The sequence below is a fragment of the Pithys albifrons genome, chromosome Z (assembly GCF_047495875.1).
Source record: "Pithys albifrons albifrons isolate INPA30051 chromosome Z, PitAlb_v1, whole genome shotgun sequence".
Taxonomy (NCBI): Eukaryota; Metazoa; Chordata; class Aves; order Passeriformes; family Thamnophilidae; genus Pithys; species Pithys albifrons.
The window spans coordinates 3,761,838-3,777,742 of NC_092497.1; the positions used below are offsets into that span (position 1 = coordinate 3,761,838).

Here is a 15,905-nt window from a genome sequence, read left to right on the forward strand (position 1 = left end):
ATATTGTTCAGATTTATACATAATACTCAGTTTCTCTCAGATGTAGGTTCCTCTTCAGATGAAACAGACTGAGCCACTCCCTGGGACCTAGACACATCCCATTTATTCTTACAGGGACTTAAGTTGACTTGTGGATAGCCTAAATCACACTCACTGACTTCTTCAAACCAACCAGCATCTCAGAAACAGAGCTGAGAGAAAGACTCAAGAGTTCTGAACCTGGGTTTGAGTCTGATTTATTACCATTTTTCCCTGCTAGGGGTTTCTTTGATCTCAGCAAGACTCTCTCCCGATTAGCAGAAGAGACACAGAATTTGAGTTAATACATGCTCTACCCGCTCTTTAACATAAGAGTGGCTCCTATTAGTACTTTGGCAGTTTGTCCTTTTGTGTAAGAACTTGTATAGCTGACTTGGCTAAACTTTTAATGGGTACGCTTCTCATGTGGGAGGAAATTTTAAGCACTACTTATTGTTACTTAGAATTACACACCCAAATGGCATAACTCCATCTAGAGTTCCCAGGCATCTAGCTACATTACTATATCACAAATAAGATCTTCCCCACCGCCTAAAGTAATGTCATGATGCAGTGTAGGAGCCAAGGAATGCTGGGTTTGCAAAATGCACACTTTGCTTCATATTGCAACAAATTCATTTAAGAGGAGATCGGGCAACAACCATTAATTTCAGCGCAATATATTTTGCCGCTCTTCTTATTTACGGGGATGTTGTCTTGCTAGATCAAATCAATGAAAGTACAACAGTGTACTGACAACAGCCAATATCTGCCTAGAATCTTGGAGAGGCAGCCCTTTATCAACTGCCTTCAGTTTTTGCCTGACAGACCTCTACTCTTCAGTATGCTCTGTTGGAAATAGGAAAGTTAAGGTTTTCCAGTGTACGTGGCTGAGTCCAAAGCTCCTTTGGGCAGCCATGCACAGGCACACATACTGATTGCCCTGTGAGCAGTAAACTTGGCCCCACCATGCCAGAGGAGTTGTGCTATTCTCATTGTGTGCACTTGTGGAGGCCACGTGTGGGGTGTGCACATCTCCACCCTCAGCTGAGGTGGGAAACTTGTTCAGAGTGGTTTTGAGGTTTTTTTAAGTAGCAAAACAGGAAATCTGCATGAATCTGGAGTTTAACTATTTTTCAACTTGTTGCTCTCCCCAAGGTTTGTTGTTGTTTTTTTTTTTTTAAATAAAATTTAATAAATGTCTGAATAACAAACTTTCTGCAACTAACCTTATCCCATTTTTGGAGCAAGCCTATGTTTCTACTGGTGCAGAATAGACTTAGGTAGCAAAGATACCCTGAAACAGTCCAAGGATTTTTTCTTTCCTTTTTTTAAGTAAACCAAGCAACTCAAGGGCTGTGTCAACTTATTTAAGTGCTCTTTATGCCAACTAATCAAAGATGGCACAAAAAACAATGCAGACTATTGCTCCCTTTGCTGCCTACACTGGCCACAGGGAAGGCCAAAGACAGCTGAAAAGGAAACTCTGTGCTGTCTGTTGCCTCAGGAGCCTGAGAATGGGAAAGTTATCACTACTGGCCTCAATGAGGGACCTAATGACAAAAAACCCCCAAAACTTCATCAGCAGAACCACAAGTTACTAAGCTTTGTGGTATGTTGCTGATTCACATTTCATGGCAGTGCTGAGCAAACACTATCTAGATGTCTCCACAACTCTGTTTTCAGTTCTATATAAGGCTCATTTTAGGTCAGATTCTCTGAGGAGATATGCTGTTGTCATTCACAGGCAACTGCACTAAGACAAGTGAGTGACTGATAGGTATAACACAGATTGGCTGAGCTGTATTTTGCAATTGGGATAAACCAGACAAACTCCTCACAGCTTGCTTCCAGTTTATTTAAGCTGCCTTTGTGTGCTGCATAAGGCATCAGCAATGCTTTCACCACTGCTGCAGCATCACTCTGACGTCAGCACTTTTGATTTGATTTTCTGTCACAGTTCTCGCAGATTAAATTTCAACCAGTGACCCACAGCTTGATAGCTCATTAGCAAATCCCTTTGAGCCATCTAGTCCTGCCCTTGCTTGAAAGTTAACTCTGCATTGCACATACAGCTGAAGCCTTCTGAAATCAGCAACACACCATGTGAAAGCTTGGTCAGACTCAGTGCAGCTGCAAAGCCTAGGAGAACCATGCCCAGGTGCCTATTTTCGAGGACAAATCACTAGTGATTCCTTTTATGAGTCTTAGGGACTTTTCAAGTCATTGAAGTTGTGTAAAAACCCTCTGTGGACAGTTAAAGCTACACTCAGCCCTTGATCTATAGGGGAATTATTCTGACTTCCCTCTTGATTAAGACTTTAAAACAGGACATTCCTACTCCTTTTGTTGTTCAGCATCATTATTGCCATCATTCAGACTGAGCTCTAAGTTTTCTCTTCCAGTGATGCATGAACATAAAAGTCCTGAAAGGCTGTGGAAACAGAGGAGCAGCCTCAGATCATGCTCTGGAGGTCACAGACCTGAATTCCCACTTTTGCAGTTGAGTAGGACAGGACACAGGTTGCTCTGAGTGCATTACGATTCCTCTCAGTGACAAGTATCTTGAGATCAGCTTTTCCTACACCCAGCTTTGAGTCACATTTATCAGTAGGTTTACAGTGAAGATGCAGCCACTGCTTTGCTTTCCATCCTCCATGCAACTGAACAGACCTCTTGTACGTAGATAATCAATGCCTTTAAGCAAGGAATAGTGTTGAGTATAGTGCAGAGCCATAGCACACACTTTTTGCTCTAACTCTTCTCAAATTGCCACTTACACAAGTATCCAAGCTGAGAACCACCAAAATCTTAATGAACCTACTTTTTCTAAGATGAGAAAATCTCATAAATGCTGAACCAAGGCTGTTTTTGGCACCTGGCAGATGAAACATAGCCACAAGAACTCTGGTGTGCCCTCACAAGCCATGGACAGAATTCCTCAGCCTAACAGCCTTTTTTTGCCTCAATATAAGTCAACTTCACCAATGGGGAGACACTTGATTTATGCCGGGCTGCGATGAGAATCCAGCCATGATTCTTTATTTCCTTTTAAAGCCACGAGCCCAGCAGAGGCCAATTGTGTCTGACATGAAGCTGCTGAGCACCCAACAAGGAATCTGCACAACTTCATAAACCATCAGTGGTCTGAATAAAAACTTCAAACAAGACATTCTGGCATTGGCCAGAGAGAGTGAAGATAAGTAGCTGGGAGATGCCAAGTTGCAAAGGAAGAACTGCTTGACTGTTGGACAGAGAGCAAAGCAAGAGGCAGAAACTAGGCAGGGTGTAGAGATGCTTGTAACACTCCCAAAAAGCAAAAGGGTCACAGCATTTAATTTGATTAATTCATCACCAGTTCAAAAGACTTTGTACTGAGCCTCAGGCAGTGCAATAAACATACAAACATTAAGAGAGGAAATAAAAGTTTGGTTGGGTGATAAATAGTCCAACTTCCTCTCCTACTTCAGCTTCCCTACTTTCTTCTCTCCTTGCTCAGTGCAAATTTTGGAAGCAACACAGCTAATCAAGAGGTAGCATTAAAACAACAACAGCAACATCAAAACTGACTGTATTTCAAATGCCTTAGTCAAAACACTTTTAAAGAAAGCTTTGACTCATTTTCCCTGCCAATTTGGTTATCCCTATTCCTTTAGGACAGGGAAGAATGTCTGCAGGCAGAAAGGAAGAACAGTCATGACAGCTTGGTCTCTGCCCAGGACTGGTAGAAGACAGAGGAAAACAAGAAGGATGTTTATCCTAAGGGTGCCAGAAAATGCTTTTGGAAGTAATTTTAGTAGTGTTGGTTTGTAGTCCTAAACATTCAGAGGCCCAAATGGCTGTTTTGATTAATGTAATTGTATTTACAATAACGGTGTTATGTACATCTTTGATTGTAACTTTTATGTGCTAGATGGCACAAACACTCACCCTGTGCCTCACTGCAGGACACAGGTGGAGGGAACAACTCCCTACTAACACTGAGGCTGGCAAATTTTTCAGCTGCTGGAAGCTATGAAAGAGCCTAGGGTGTCCAAGGAAACCACAGCAGAGAAATGTTCACATGTTCAAAGAATCACAGAGTTATTAGGGCTGAAGACCTCTAAGATCATTGAGTCCAATCATTCCCCCAGCAGTGACAAGGCCCACTACTAAGTCTTGTCTCTAAGCACCATTTCCATGAGCAGCCTGATCCAATGCTTGACTACATTTTCAAAGATGAAATTTTCCCTAGTATTCAATCTGAATCTGTCCTGGAACAAACTTGAGGACATTTTCTCTTCTCCTTTCACTTCTTGCCTGGGAGCAAAGCCTGACCCCCATTCGTTCCACCCTTTTATCAGGGAATTGGAGAGAGTGAGAAGGTCCCCCTGAGCCTCCTTTTCTTCAGGATGAGCACCCCTCAGCTCCCTCAGGTGCTTTTCATCAGACTTGTGCTCCAGACCATTTCCCAGTTCCATTCTCTTCTCTAGACACGCTCCAGCCCCTCAATGTCCTTCCTGTCATGAGGGACCCACAACAGGAGGTTCAGCAGTGTAGGACCACTGTTTTCCCTATTATTAAAATAATGCATTTACTGCAGGATAATGAACGAACTTTGTGATTCCAGTACTACGTAAAAAATAAATTGTGGAAATTTATTAATTAGATTAATTAATAACAGTATTAATTATATGAAAAATCAGCAAAATTTAATTAATAAGGCAATTGGGTAACCCTATTTGTCAACATCTTCCACATACATTTAGAAGAACAAATGTGCTTACTCAGTACTAAAATACTGATCTTTTCTTGATGTAACACTGTGAGTGATCAAGGCTTCGTGATAATAGTCCAGAACTGCATATGCTGTTTGTTAAAAGACACACAGAAAAAGCCTCCTGCTCAATCCAGAACACACCCCATGGTGGCCTTGCCAGTATTTCACCATATTTGTTTTTGTTTATAGCAAGTCTTGGTTTAAATCACACTAAGGCTTCGACTCCTGAGAGAGGATGAACCAGAGATTCATTCAGTGTTGTGGGGCAACAGACCACTCCAGCAGAAAACTGAGCCATGGAGGGGAGTTTTGTCAAGGCAGAAATCTCATTTGGATAAATGACACTCCTCAGCATAGCTGGGTTATTTATATGTGCATTTGTACTAATATCAGATGAATGTTCTTCATTCATTTGATTGTCATGTCTCCTTTCCTCCAGTACTTCTCCAACTCTCCCTTTGGAAGGTTTAATCATCCTCACAGGGACTTTTAACAGGAACAGGGGCACTTTTAAGACAGAGATGTTGGAAAATGCATTTCAAAGAATACAACATACATTTATTTATTTGTGCATTTAATATGTATGACTTGCATATATATGCATGCATGACACAACCCCTCTTCTGCCTCTAAAGTCATAGGGAATAGTGATGCCCATCACTGAATAGTGATGCCCATCCTCCATCCAAAGCTGAGACTGATTCCTTCAAGAGTAAAATAAGCACCATACAAACCAGCTGAGGAGGAAAGGTCAAATCAGAAGAAATTCAGCTTGTAGCACTGATGAATGTTTTGGGGGAAAGGCATGGGGGGGCTTGTAGGTAAGTTAAACATTAATTTGTAAAGCATGTTTGTCATTTTAACGATCCAGAATTCAGAGACTGATGATTACTGCCTCCCTAATAGCTGCATATGATTAACTTTATATTCCTGTAAATTTACTGTGCATGGTGTCTGTGCTGTATCTGATGAAACCAATGTACTTATTAGCTGATCTTTGAGCCATGGTGCCCAATATGCAAGCAGGGTAATCTTTGCTTATATAATCATAGTTCAAAAAACCAAGATGTATAAATACTGTGAGAACAAAGTAGCATAGACCTTGATTAGTCTCACTAAAAAGAAAAGCAGAAATGCAGTCCTGCATATAGCAACTCTCGACCTCTGCTTCACCTCCAGCTACATCCTGGTCTGCAGTGACTGTAACTAGGACATAATCTGACTGGTTGTACATGCAAATTGCTATCTTATCTATGTACATTAAAATGTTAAATGTGCTTTTCCTCATTATTCCACCTAAGGAAATAGGGAAGAGGTAACAAATTCTGCTTTGTTTCCAAGGAACAAGCTATGGCATTGAGACTGCTTATCAGCAATGAAAGCGTCTTCTCTAGCACCACGTATGAAGGAGAAACAGGCAGACAAAAAACAAGGACATGTGGGCTTTTTCATAAAGACCTCTTTAGTAAAAACACAGTTCTAATCTCAGTCTCCCCAGCCCAGCTGTGGCACCAGTCTGTGACTTCTTCCTGGGTCCCTCACCTGGGGCTTTAGTAACTCCAGGAAAGCAGATGAAAGGGTCAGCCATCCAGCTGTGCACAATACCTTGTGTCATGGAGTGCCAGAGGGACTCCAAATCCATTTTACAAATGCATGAGGTGTACCTCTGGCTGTGAGGAGTGGAAGGATGAAATCAGCTAAGCCAACACTTGGTGCACACAACTTGAAAGTTCAGTCTAGGAGGTGCCCAAGTGACTTTCTTCCGTATCCTTATAGGGTTTGCTCCATATATTATCTCCAGAAACAAGCAATGAAGTTGCAAATGGCATTACTGAGCATACCAAAATGCACATGCAGTAAAGATAACACTAAAGCTGTGATATAAATCTATTTTCAGCTTTCATCTGAAATTTAGGATGTCTCCTCTTATCTCTGTTACATATTACTTTTATGCTGTGAAGGATGACAAACACTGAAAGGAAAGAGCAACCAGAAAATTGCCTCCTGGGGCAGACATATATGTTCTCATAGGGCTTTTTGTTCTTTTACCTTTTATTTTTCTGATTAGTCAATCATTGTTTAACCACCTCAGGGAAATGTAGGGTGCATTAGGAGAAAGAAGGTCAAGGGCATCATGGAAAAGTGTAATCCCCTCTCTCTGGGAACAGGTTAATAGTTATGGCTAGACTCAAGTGCGGACCTCTGTTGGGAATCCCAGTGAAGGTCAAACAGAGAGAGGAAATAAAGCTGCACTGAGATCTTAGGCAGTCATAAGCAGACAGATGTTCCTAGGCTTTAATGAACAGCCTTGGCTCCAGGCCTTTCTTGGCAGAGCTGTTCAGTTTTAGTATTTTTCCTTGTAGTACAAGGTAAGGGTCTGGTTATCTGGCTCTGCTTAGCTAAGTGCTGATGATTTTTCCATCTAAATAATGGCATGACAGTGATGAAACAAATTAATAATCTGTAACTTGATGGATTAGGTCATGGGGAATGATGTGCAGCTGTAACCATGAAAAGCAAAAATAAATAAAAATAATTTTAGTTTAAATGAGTACCAGTTTAACAAGTTTAAACAGCAAATATAATGGAGCTCCTTCTGCAAGTTTTACCACTCCATCTTACACTTTTATCATCACAGGGAACAAACTGAAGGAAAATAACATGAAATGGACTTTTTCTTTACTAATTCTATTTCCAAGTCAGCCTGCTGGGGGTCATGTCCCTACTTTGGAAACTCATTTGAGTTCAGCAGTGCTGAGAATTTTGACAGTTTTCTATGCCTAAGTGAAATATATTAAATTGGAAAGTACAGGTTTAAAAAAATAATCTTTTGTTCAAAAAGCAAAAAGACTACAAATCCGACTGTGAAAACTGTGAACTTCTATTAAAAAAAAAAGAAAGAAATAGACATGCAAAATATCTTGAAGACTTTTAATCCTTTATTCTAGGATGCATCTTCCTTAATAAAATAGCCACTGCATCTTCCTTAATGAAATAGCCACTGCACTCTCTTGATGGAGAGTAATTTTGTTCTTTGTCAGGCATGTAACAACTCTGATATTCAGAGACTGATTCCAGTCTTTTTTTCAATATTTTTGGATGCGTCATTTTGGGGTGTCTCGATTCAATATATGATAGCGTGAATGGAAATGTTTTCATGCTGTAATCTCTCGTTTCAGACTGCTTTTCACTATTACAGTCCAGATCCCGGTCTCAGTGAAAGAAATGGAAATATCTAGGTGGCTCAAGCATGAACAGTCTTTGGAACTTGATCAGTTACAAGTCAATAAAAAACTTTAGAGCCTTACATTGGCAGACTATACAAATTCTCTGCTCCCTCTGTGTTCTCAGTTGATCCACTTTTCATTTTGAAGGCTATGAACTACTTTTCTTTGAAGCTCTTTTTTAGCACATCAGAATCTCATCCACCACTGATTGGTTCAGTAAAGCTCGCCCTTTCCCAGAACCAAGTGTGAAATCTGCTTTGTGATAAATATCTGATGGTGCAGGAGCACTGGGCTTGCTCCCAAGTTAAATTCATTTAGATTGTAGCAAAACACCTGCCTCTGTGTCATCACAAAAGCAGCTCCCTATTGTAAAGCACAATTCAGTCTTCCAGACAAGATTCAGATTTCCTTTTTTCCTCCTCTGCAGGAGAGGAACAGATGTCCCTAGTAGCAGAAAGGGACTTCCTCCCTCTTCATCTATCCACCTGATATTTCCAAGTCACACGACCTAAAACTAAGAGTCAATTGGTGAGGCTTTATTGTTTCTGTGACACTGGTCCCTTCCCACACACACTCAGTGCTCAGGATAATTACTTCACATGACATCTGCTTACTGGATGTGACAGACTTACACTAGGATTGGACTTAGCAGCTCCATATATTCAGCACAGTCATCAGCATGATGGGTTCCTCTGGATGAGCAGTATTACACCACATCAGTCATGGGACAGCCTCACAATTTCCCATGTGTCTGGTCTGTCTTATCAACAATGTTTTTTGATCATATGGCCCAGAGCAGAGACTCTTCTCCTCTCCCAAAGGCTGGACAGCAACTACCACCACATGACATTAAACACCAATCAGAGGGATGCCTACCTTGCCAATTGCTGTTGAAGAATGCAATGGTGAGAGCTTTTGGAGGAAGCACAACAAGCTACAAGAGATAGGTGAAGGCAGTACAAATATTTATAAAAGTGCTGTGTAACAATTCAGAGAGTTTTAAAGTTTTAGGCTTAAGATGTGCCCAACTTTCTTGTTGACCTCCTCAAAGTGTGGATGAAGAATAACCAGTCAGTTACAAAAAGACAAAGAAGTTATTGACTCATAAATGTATTTGCTGTAAATGGTGAGCACCTCTTTGTTCTGCATCAACATTTTAGTGCAGTGAGATAAAATAGAACAAAGCAAAGCTTACCTGAAGAGGCTGAAGAATCGTAAGTACTTCTGTCCTTCTTATTTGTCCTGAAGGGCTGAATGTCCTTTTCCCTGTAAGTTCCAAACCCTTCAAAGCTTCTTCTTTTACTCCCACTTCCATCATTGTCTCGCTTCTCACTTGAGGAAGTCATTTCACCAAACATGTCCAGGGACTCTGACCTTCCATTACTCTCAGTATTACCAGAGTATCTCTTTGTGCAAGAGTCAATGGGATCACTGCTTGAGTCGTTTTTATCTTTACTCTGTGACCACTGCTGGGTATCAGAAAGTGATAATGTAGACAGCGTGTCCACTTCAAAGTTACTCTTTGAGCCTTTGTGCCCAGTTTCACAATGCTGGTGCTTCTGCTTCTCCTTATGCTTGCTTTTCTCATTGAGCAAGGAGAGGTCTTTGTCTGAGCCACTCAGCCTTTCATTGATGGCATGGCTGGAGAAGCCAGTGGACTTGCTACCAAAGAGACCACTCAGATCTTCATGTGTCCCCAATATACGCTCATCCTTATGCTTGTGCTTATGTTTGTGTTTCCTTTTGTGAAGTCGGCCACTTGAAAGGCTTGTTCCTCCAACCTTTGGAGGAGCTAAAGGGGACTGCATGTCTCCAAGGCCCATTCCCACAGGGGTTTGTAGGTGCACTCCGTGTTTTGCTTTGTGTTTGGCAGTGGTGGACATCTTCATATGAGAGCTTGCATGGAATTGGGGTGGGGGCACGGTAGGTCTCATAAATGGGGAAGCCGCTCCAAGCGTGTGAGACAGATACAAAGGAGCTGGATACTGACCATAGTAACCAAGATTCATCATAGGCATTGATGTGTAAGGCATTCCATAGGGTGCATAGTAACTCCCACTGGGAATAGGGTAACCGAACCCTTGTAAAAAAGGCACCTTTGTCATGGTGTCATTGGTTTTGGCAGGTCTACCACGCTTCTTCTTAGACTTCATGTCAGAGGTCCTGCGAAGATAGAGCAATGGGTCATACTGGATATATGGCACAGGGTAGTAGTGATCAAAATTAATCCTGAAGATGCTGGGATATGGATTTTCATGATAAAATGTATAGCTTCTATGGGAAATCCTGAACACTTGGAACTTATTGATGAGTTCTTCAAGGTCTGCCAGAAACTGGAGGTCATCTCTGTTCTGCAGGCTTTTTCTTTTCCTCTTGTGCTTTGGCTTTTTAATACTCTCATGAGAGAGAAAGTTATCCACAATGAGATGTTTCTGCCGGTGACCATGCCTGTTCTTTGTGCTGGTGTCAGATGGGATAGCCTCTGGATTATCCAGGGTGCAGAAATCAAAGGAGTATCTCCGGCGGGACTCTGAGCTTTTCTCGGCTTGGTCAGAAGTACTGTTGTTGTCTGTACCTATCCCACTGTCACTTGGGATGGTTTCCTCACTGTGAGACTCGCTTACTGGCGACAGCGTGACTTCTTTCAGAGAACCTATTTCGCAGAGGTGGGAAGGTGAATTAGCCATTAGCCTGGGTGGAGACAGCTTCCAAGTTCCACTGTGCATTCCTTTCTGGGTTTTTGTAGGAAGAGCACTGATAGGTTGAAGATTTGGCATAGTTTTTAACTCTGAAAAATTTGTTTCAGTGCTTGCAGGGCTAAGGTTGCCATTAGTCCCCACTAACTGTGTTGAAAGTGGATGAATAGCTGCTGGTGACGATGCCACAAGTGACTGCAGGTTGGAAGGCACTGCTGGGTTTTCTGGCTGGCTGGAAACAGGCCTTGAGTGCTTGATGGCTGTCTTAGGTTCTTCTGGCTGAGTCTGCAGCTCTGCCCTTGGCTTTCTGCCCCGTTTTTTACCAATGTAGATAGTCCCCCTCTTGCTGACATTGATCTGCTTCCCTAGTCTGGCATCAATAGTGGTTGGCCCTGCACTAGATGGTGGCTGGACTTTCGCTTTCAGAGCTATGCTGCTGGAGCAGGAGGACAAGATTTGATTGAGAATATTCTTCCTCTTGAGGGTTTTCATTTTATTAATGGTCTTGATGGTCTTCTTATCCAAGACCCCAAGCTTCCCAACCTTTTTGTGAAACTTCAGCTCACTGATGGACTTGTCCTCTCCTGGGACCATCTGGGCCAACTTGGCCAGATTCCTTCTCCTCTTCCTTTTCTTTGTTCCTGGAAATTCACAATTGATTGGACTCACTGGACTGGTGGAGGTTCCCTCATGAATGGTTTCAACAGTGAGCAAAGGCTGTTTCTTTGGTCGTCCTCTTTTTTTCTTGACAGGTGTGATCACAGTAAGACTGTCTGTATTGGTATACAGAGGGCTGGATGGTGTGATGGGATAGGCTGAAGGAGGCTCCACCATCAGTTTCTCAGATGTTGTCAAGGAGGTCTCCCGAAGGATAGATTTAGGTTTGCTGCAGGTCCATCGCCGCTTAGCTGCATGTTTGGGGTGCTGGACTTCAGATAATTTGCCAGCTGTGGAAAGGTCAGTGGGCAGGAGAGTGGATGTCACAGCCAGAGGTTTTCTGAGTCTGGCGGCACTGTTGGGGGAAGCTTTGTCAGTGAACACACCACAGTCAATAGATACTAAGGGGGACTCATTTTCTATCACTTTCCCTGGCTTTGTGGCTCGAAGATCTTTTTTACTTGCTTCTGATTGAGAGTTAGTCCTGTTTGCTATTTCAGTGCTCATAGCAAGTACAGAAGGCAGGCTTTTCTCCTGGATAGTTTTATCTATGGAAGATTTTATGGATTGCCGTTTTTTCCTTTTGTGGCCAGATGCATCTGTTGTGGGAGACTTTATTGGGATAGTAATTCGTACATGACTGGTGTCACTTTCACAACTGCTAGCAGAAATGGGATTCTGCTTTGACGGTGATGTATCCAACATGCTGTCCATCGAGTAAGACTCCTTTTTCCCTTCCATGCTGTCATGGGATTTGCTGTCAAATGCTTTCTGAGCGCTCTTCACCCACTCAATGTCTGTCGTTTGGATGGTTTGACTTATCAAGTCCTTTTTGTTGGACTTCTTCTTTGTACTTCCAGCAGGCTGCTCGGGGGCCTCCAGTTGCACACCTCCCTCTTGGTCTCCAAGAGGCAAAAGCCCACTGCACTCAGGGGCGTTGCTCGGCTGTGCGGCCACACTGACGCCATTGGGTGATGGGACTGCACTGCAGATACCAAGCTCTTTACTACTGACTGACAGCTGCCCCCATGTGCTGCTGCTGCTGCAGGATTTCTTCGCCTGGGATTTGCTGAAGGGAACTCCTGGCTCCAGAGCAGAGACCTTGGTGGCACTAACTGCTTCTCTGCTGGGTTCTGTGTTGATGAAGCAGCTCTGAGAAGCAGATCCAGTATCGGGGCTCACTGACCAGTCAATATGGTGCTGGTTGCTACTTTTCTGCTGGTGTTTTGATTTTAAGGTGTCACTGGTGAAGTCTTGTTGGAGGCCCGGATCATAATGCAGAGCAGAATGTTTTTGTGGCCTGTCATAAACCTGGAAGGCAGAAGAAAAAAAAATAGAAAAAAAAATTTAGTTTATCCATCCATTCATAATTCCTGGTTGCTGCTCTTCATTTGTGCAGTGAATGACAACTCTTCTTAAACAATCTCCTTGTAAGGGTTAGGAACCTTTATAAAGTCTTCTTATACTTGAGACAAATTTCCATTTAGATTCACGCACAGTAAACAAGTTTTGTTTGGTTTCTCCACTATAAAAGCAGTGGAAATATTTCTATAAATATGAAATTTCTAGGGAAACATTTCTATTGATTTTAAATTTAAAACATTAGTAAAATATTCCCTTTCAAGGGATGAATGGTGCAACCCAATTTCCTGGCAAGAATTCCTTTTTCCTTAAAAATAATCCCTCACAGAACTTAAGGCTCAACAACAGAAAATGAGATCATTATTGTAAACAAGAAAACTGAAAAATTATCTCAAAATTTGTAACAAACAAGAGAAAACCCCATGGATCCACTCCCCTGTTAAATCACATTCTGCTAAGGTTTACTTGAATTTCCACACAGAAGCCATTCCCACAAACTTAATGTTTAAAATCATATGCATAGCATCAAGTGTGTGAGGCACACTTGGCAGGTTCAAGATTTGCGTTACTCCTTTTTCATTTTAATAATCTCTATTTGCAATGTTGGTGAGAGATATTTTCAATATGATTTCTAATCTGACAGGAGCTCTTCAACCAGAAGAGGTTACAGCAAGGGCAGAATTATGCTGAAGACTCTTACAGAGCAAAAGAAACTCTACTGTTTTATTCTTGGTGGACTTCCTTCAGCTAAAGAAATTCTGCTTACTACAGTTGCAACTTTTTGAAAAGTCTTTTAAAGCAAAAATCCCCATATATTTATTATTTTACTTTCTTTAATTTACCTGTTTTCTCTGCGTTCTCCTGTTACATTTAGGATCTTTTATTTTGTAAAGCTCTGGGTCAAACTCTACAACTGATTTTGTACACCTAGTACTGTACAGTACTGGGTGTACCAGTTGCTGACAGTATTCTGAATGTCAAAGAAATTATGAAGGACTTAAAATAAATGTGTAGCCAAAGAAAGAATGATAAAAAACAACAGCTACATGTCTTGTGTTCCTGCAACCACCCTTGTATAATTAAGTTACATTAGATCCCTCTTTGGGGTGTTTGCAACGAAAATTTTGGTGCAAGGAGGAGTAAGAACATAAGAGAGGTTTGACCAAGGAGGTTTGAGGTGTCTTAGTTCCAAGCAACTGCAGAGTTTTGAAAAGGACTAAACAGCCCCAAGCCCATAGTGCTTTATTTAGTGACCACTAAACATATATGTCATTGACAAATTGACACTGAGCTATTTTTCATGTGTATATAAAAATGGACATGTGGCTTTCCTGGAATAGGAAATAACGATGAAGTTGTTCTGATCCATTGTCTGAGAAGCAATCAGGGACTCTTAAATCCTGTGGATAGTTCAGCTGTTGTGCACATGGTCCAGCCATGCTTAGGGAAAATAGAGATTTCCAGGAATTGTGGAGTGAGAAAACGAAAGCATGCAGCTGTGGTGGAGCTGCAGATGTCATGGGCAAGAGACACCCAGTTTCTTCAGCATGAGAGAAGAGCTGAAAGCATAAACAACCCTTGGGGAATGAATCAGTTCCTCCTCCTCCTTGCAGTGGCCTTCCACACATGAGACATGCAGCATTCAGCAGCCATGACCCACAATGATACCCTCCTTTGGAAAATGAAGCCCACCCATCTTGGGATGAGGAAGGGGAAGGGTCTAAAGGAAATCAGCAGCCCCAGCCCTGGAGTTTTATAGCTTCTTTTCAATTATTTTAAACTGATCCCAAAACTCCTGAGGTTCACTACTTAGTGCTTCTCCTGCTCCCTAGCCACTAGGCTGGGTATCCTGTCAGCTGGGCAGGTGTGAAGAGGTGTGAGGTCCCAGGAGGCTGGAGGTGGTATCCCACGAACCCAGCCTCACATACAAAACCATCTTCCCAAAGTACCATGATTTTTGATATGGAAAGCCCTGGGAATGTTGGGCTTACGCCTTTCATGGGTCCCAGGACCCACAATAAAGGAGGGCCAAGATGTTTCTGAACAGATCCCACCCTGATGACAGCAGTCAAAACAGCTCCTCCCATTCACGTTATTTCCCAGATGGTGAGCTGTGACATTGAATAACCTGACAAATTTCACTTGGAAGAGAAAAAAAGATAAGAAAGATGGTCACAGCAGTGAGCAAAACCATCGCATGCTGGCAACACCCTCGTCCCTCCACATCTGCCACACACAGAGAAATCTGTAGTTTAAAAGGAGCAATAATCTTTGCTCTGTATTTTAAGGCAGTTAATAAGGGCTCAGAATAGAGAGGCCAGCTACAGATCAGTAACGAATGCTGATATATGCCTTGGCTCTTCCAGACTCATTTCCTAGGTCTGCACATTATATAGTGATGACACAACTCCCAACACATCCCTAATGATAGTCCTGTCATTACTCCAAGAAGCACAGGCCACCACTACATTGATCTTAAAATTCATGAGAGAGATATGCCCATGTCATCAAAGGTGCCAACTCTGGCGGCATTTAATCACATGGATAAGCACTCTGATTTCAACAGGCCTTCAAAAAATGACCAGTCTGCAGGATCAGGAAACTCCATTTCCTAAGCAGGATGTCAGAACTATATATCTGCCCAAGCACATAACAGTCCACTGGGTTTCCTCATGAAACTTCTTCCAGCATCACATTTACTATTGGCTCTACTTTGCCAGACACATCCACATCACCCAAAAATAATTCTTTTGCAGCACAGCAACCACAGATCATTTGCCTGCAGCTGGTGGGGTTTCATTGGCTGCAATGACTATGTGGGGACTGTTTACTTAATAACACTGCTAAATCAGTTGAAATTAATGCAGCCGCATGTATTTTATTCCCTGTGTATCCATCTAGCTTGCTGTCTGGTCCCACTGGTTCTAATGTTTAAGCTTCAATTTTCCCTGCTGGGTGAGCATCATCCCAAGAAGCCAACGAGCTCCTGCTCAGCTAAGCCAAGACTCTGCAGAGCTGACAGAGGATGCCAGAGCTGTCAGGGGGGTGAGGGCAAATATTGATCTCCAGAAACTAGCACTTTGATGCCTTTTACACAGATTCACTACTTTATTTGTCAGTAAGTGTACAATGTACTCCCAGATCCATAAGTGTTGGCAAGGGGCTGTTACATAGAGTTCCTACGGC

At 42.2% G+C, this 15,905-nt stretch overlaps 1 protein-coding gene across 6 annotated transcripts in view; it reads right to left on the bottom strand.

The window, feature by feature from the left end:
- Positions 1–15,905, bottom strand: part of SETBP1 (SET binding protein 1) — a 267,117-nt gene that overhangs the window by 71,554 nt on the left and 179,658 nt on the right. For all 6 annotated transcript variants that reach the window (XM_071580211.1, XM_071580210.1, XM_071580209.1 and 3 more), the window contains one exon: positions 9,200–12,668. In XM_071580211.1, the coding sequence (XP_071436312.1) occupies positions 9,200–12,668 (3,469 nt within the window). The remainder of the gene's footprint in view (positions 1–9,199; positions 12,669–15,905) is intronic.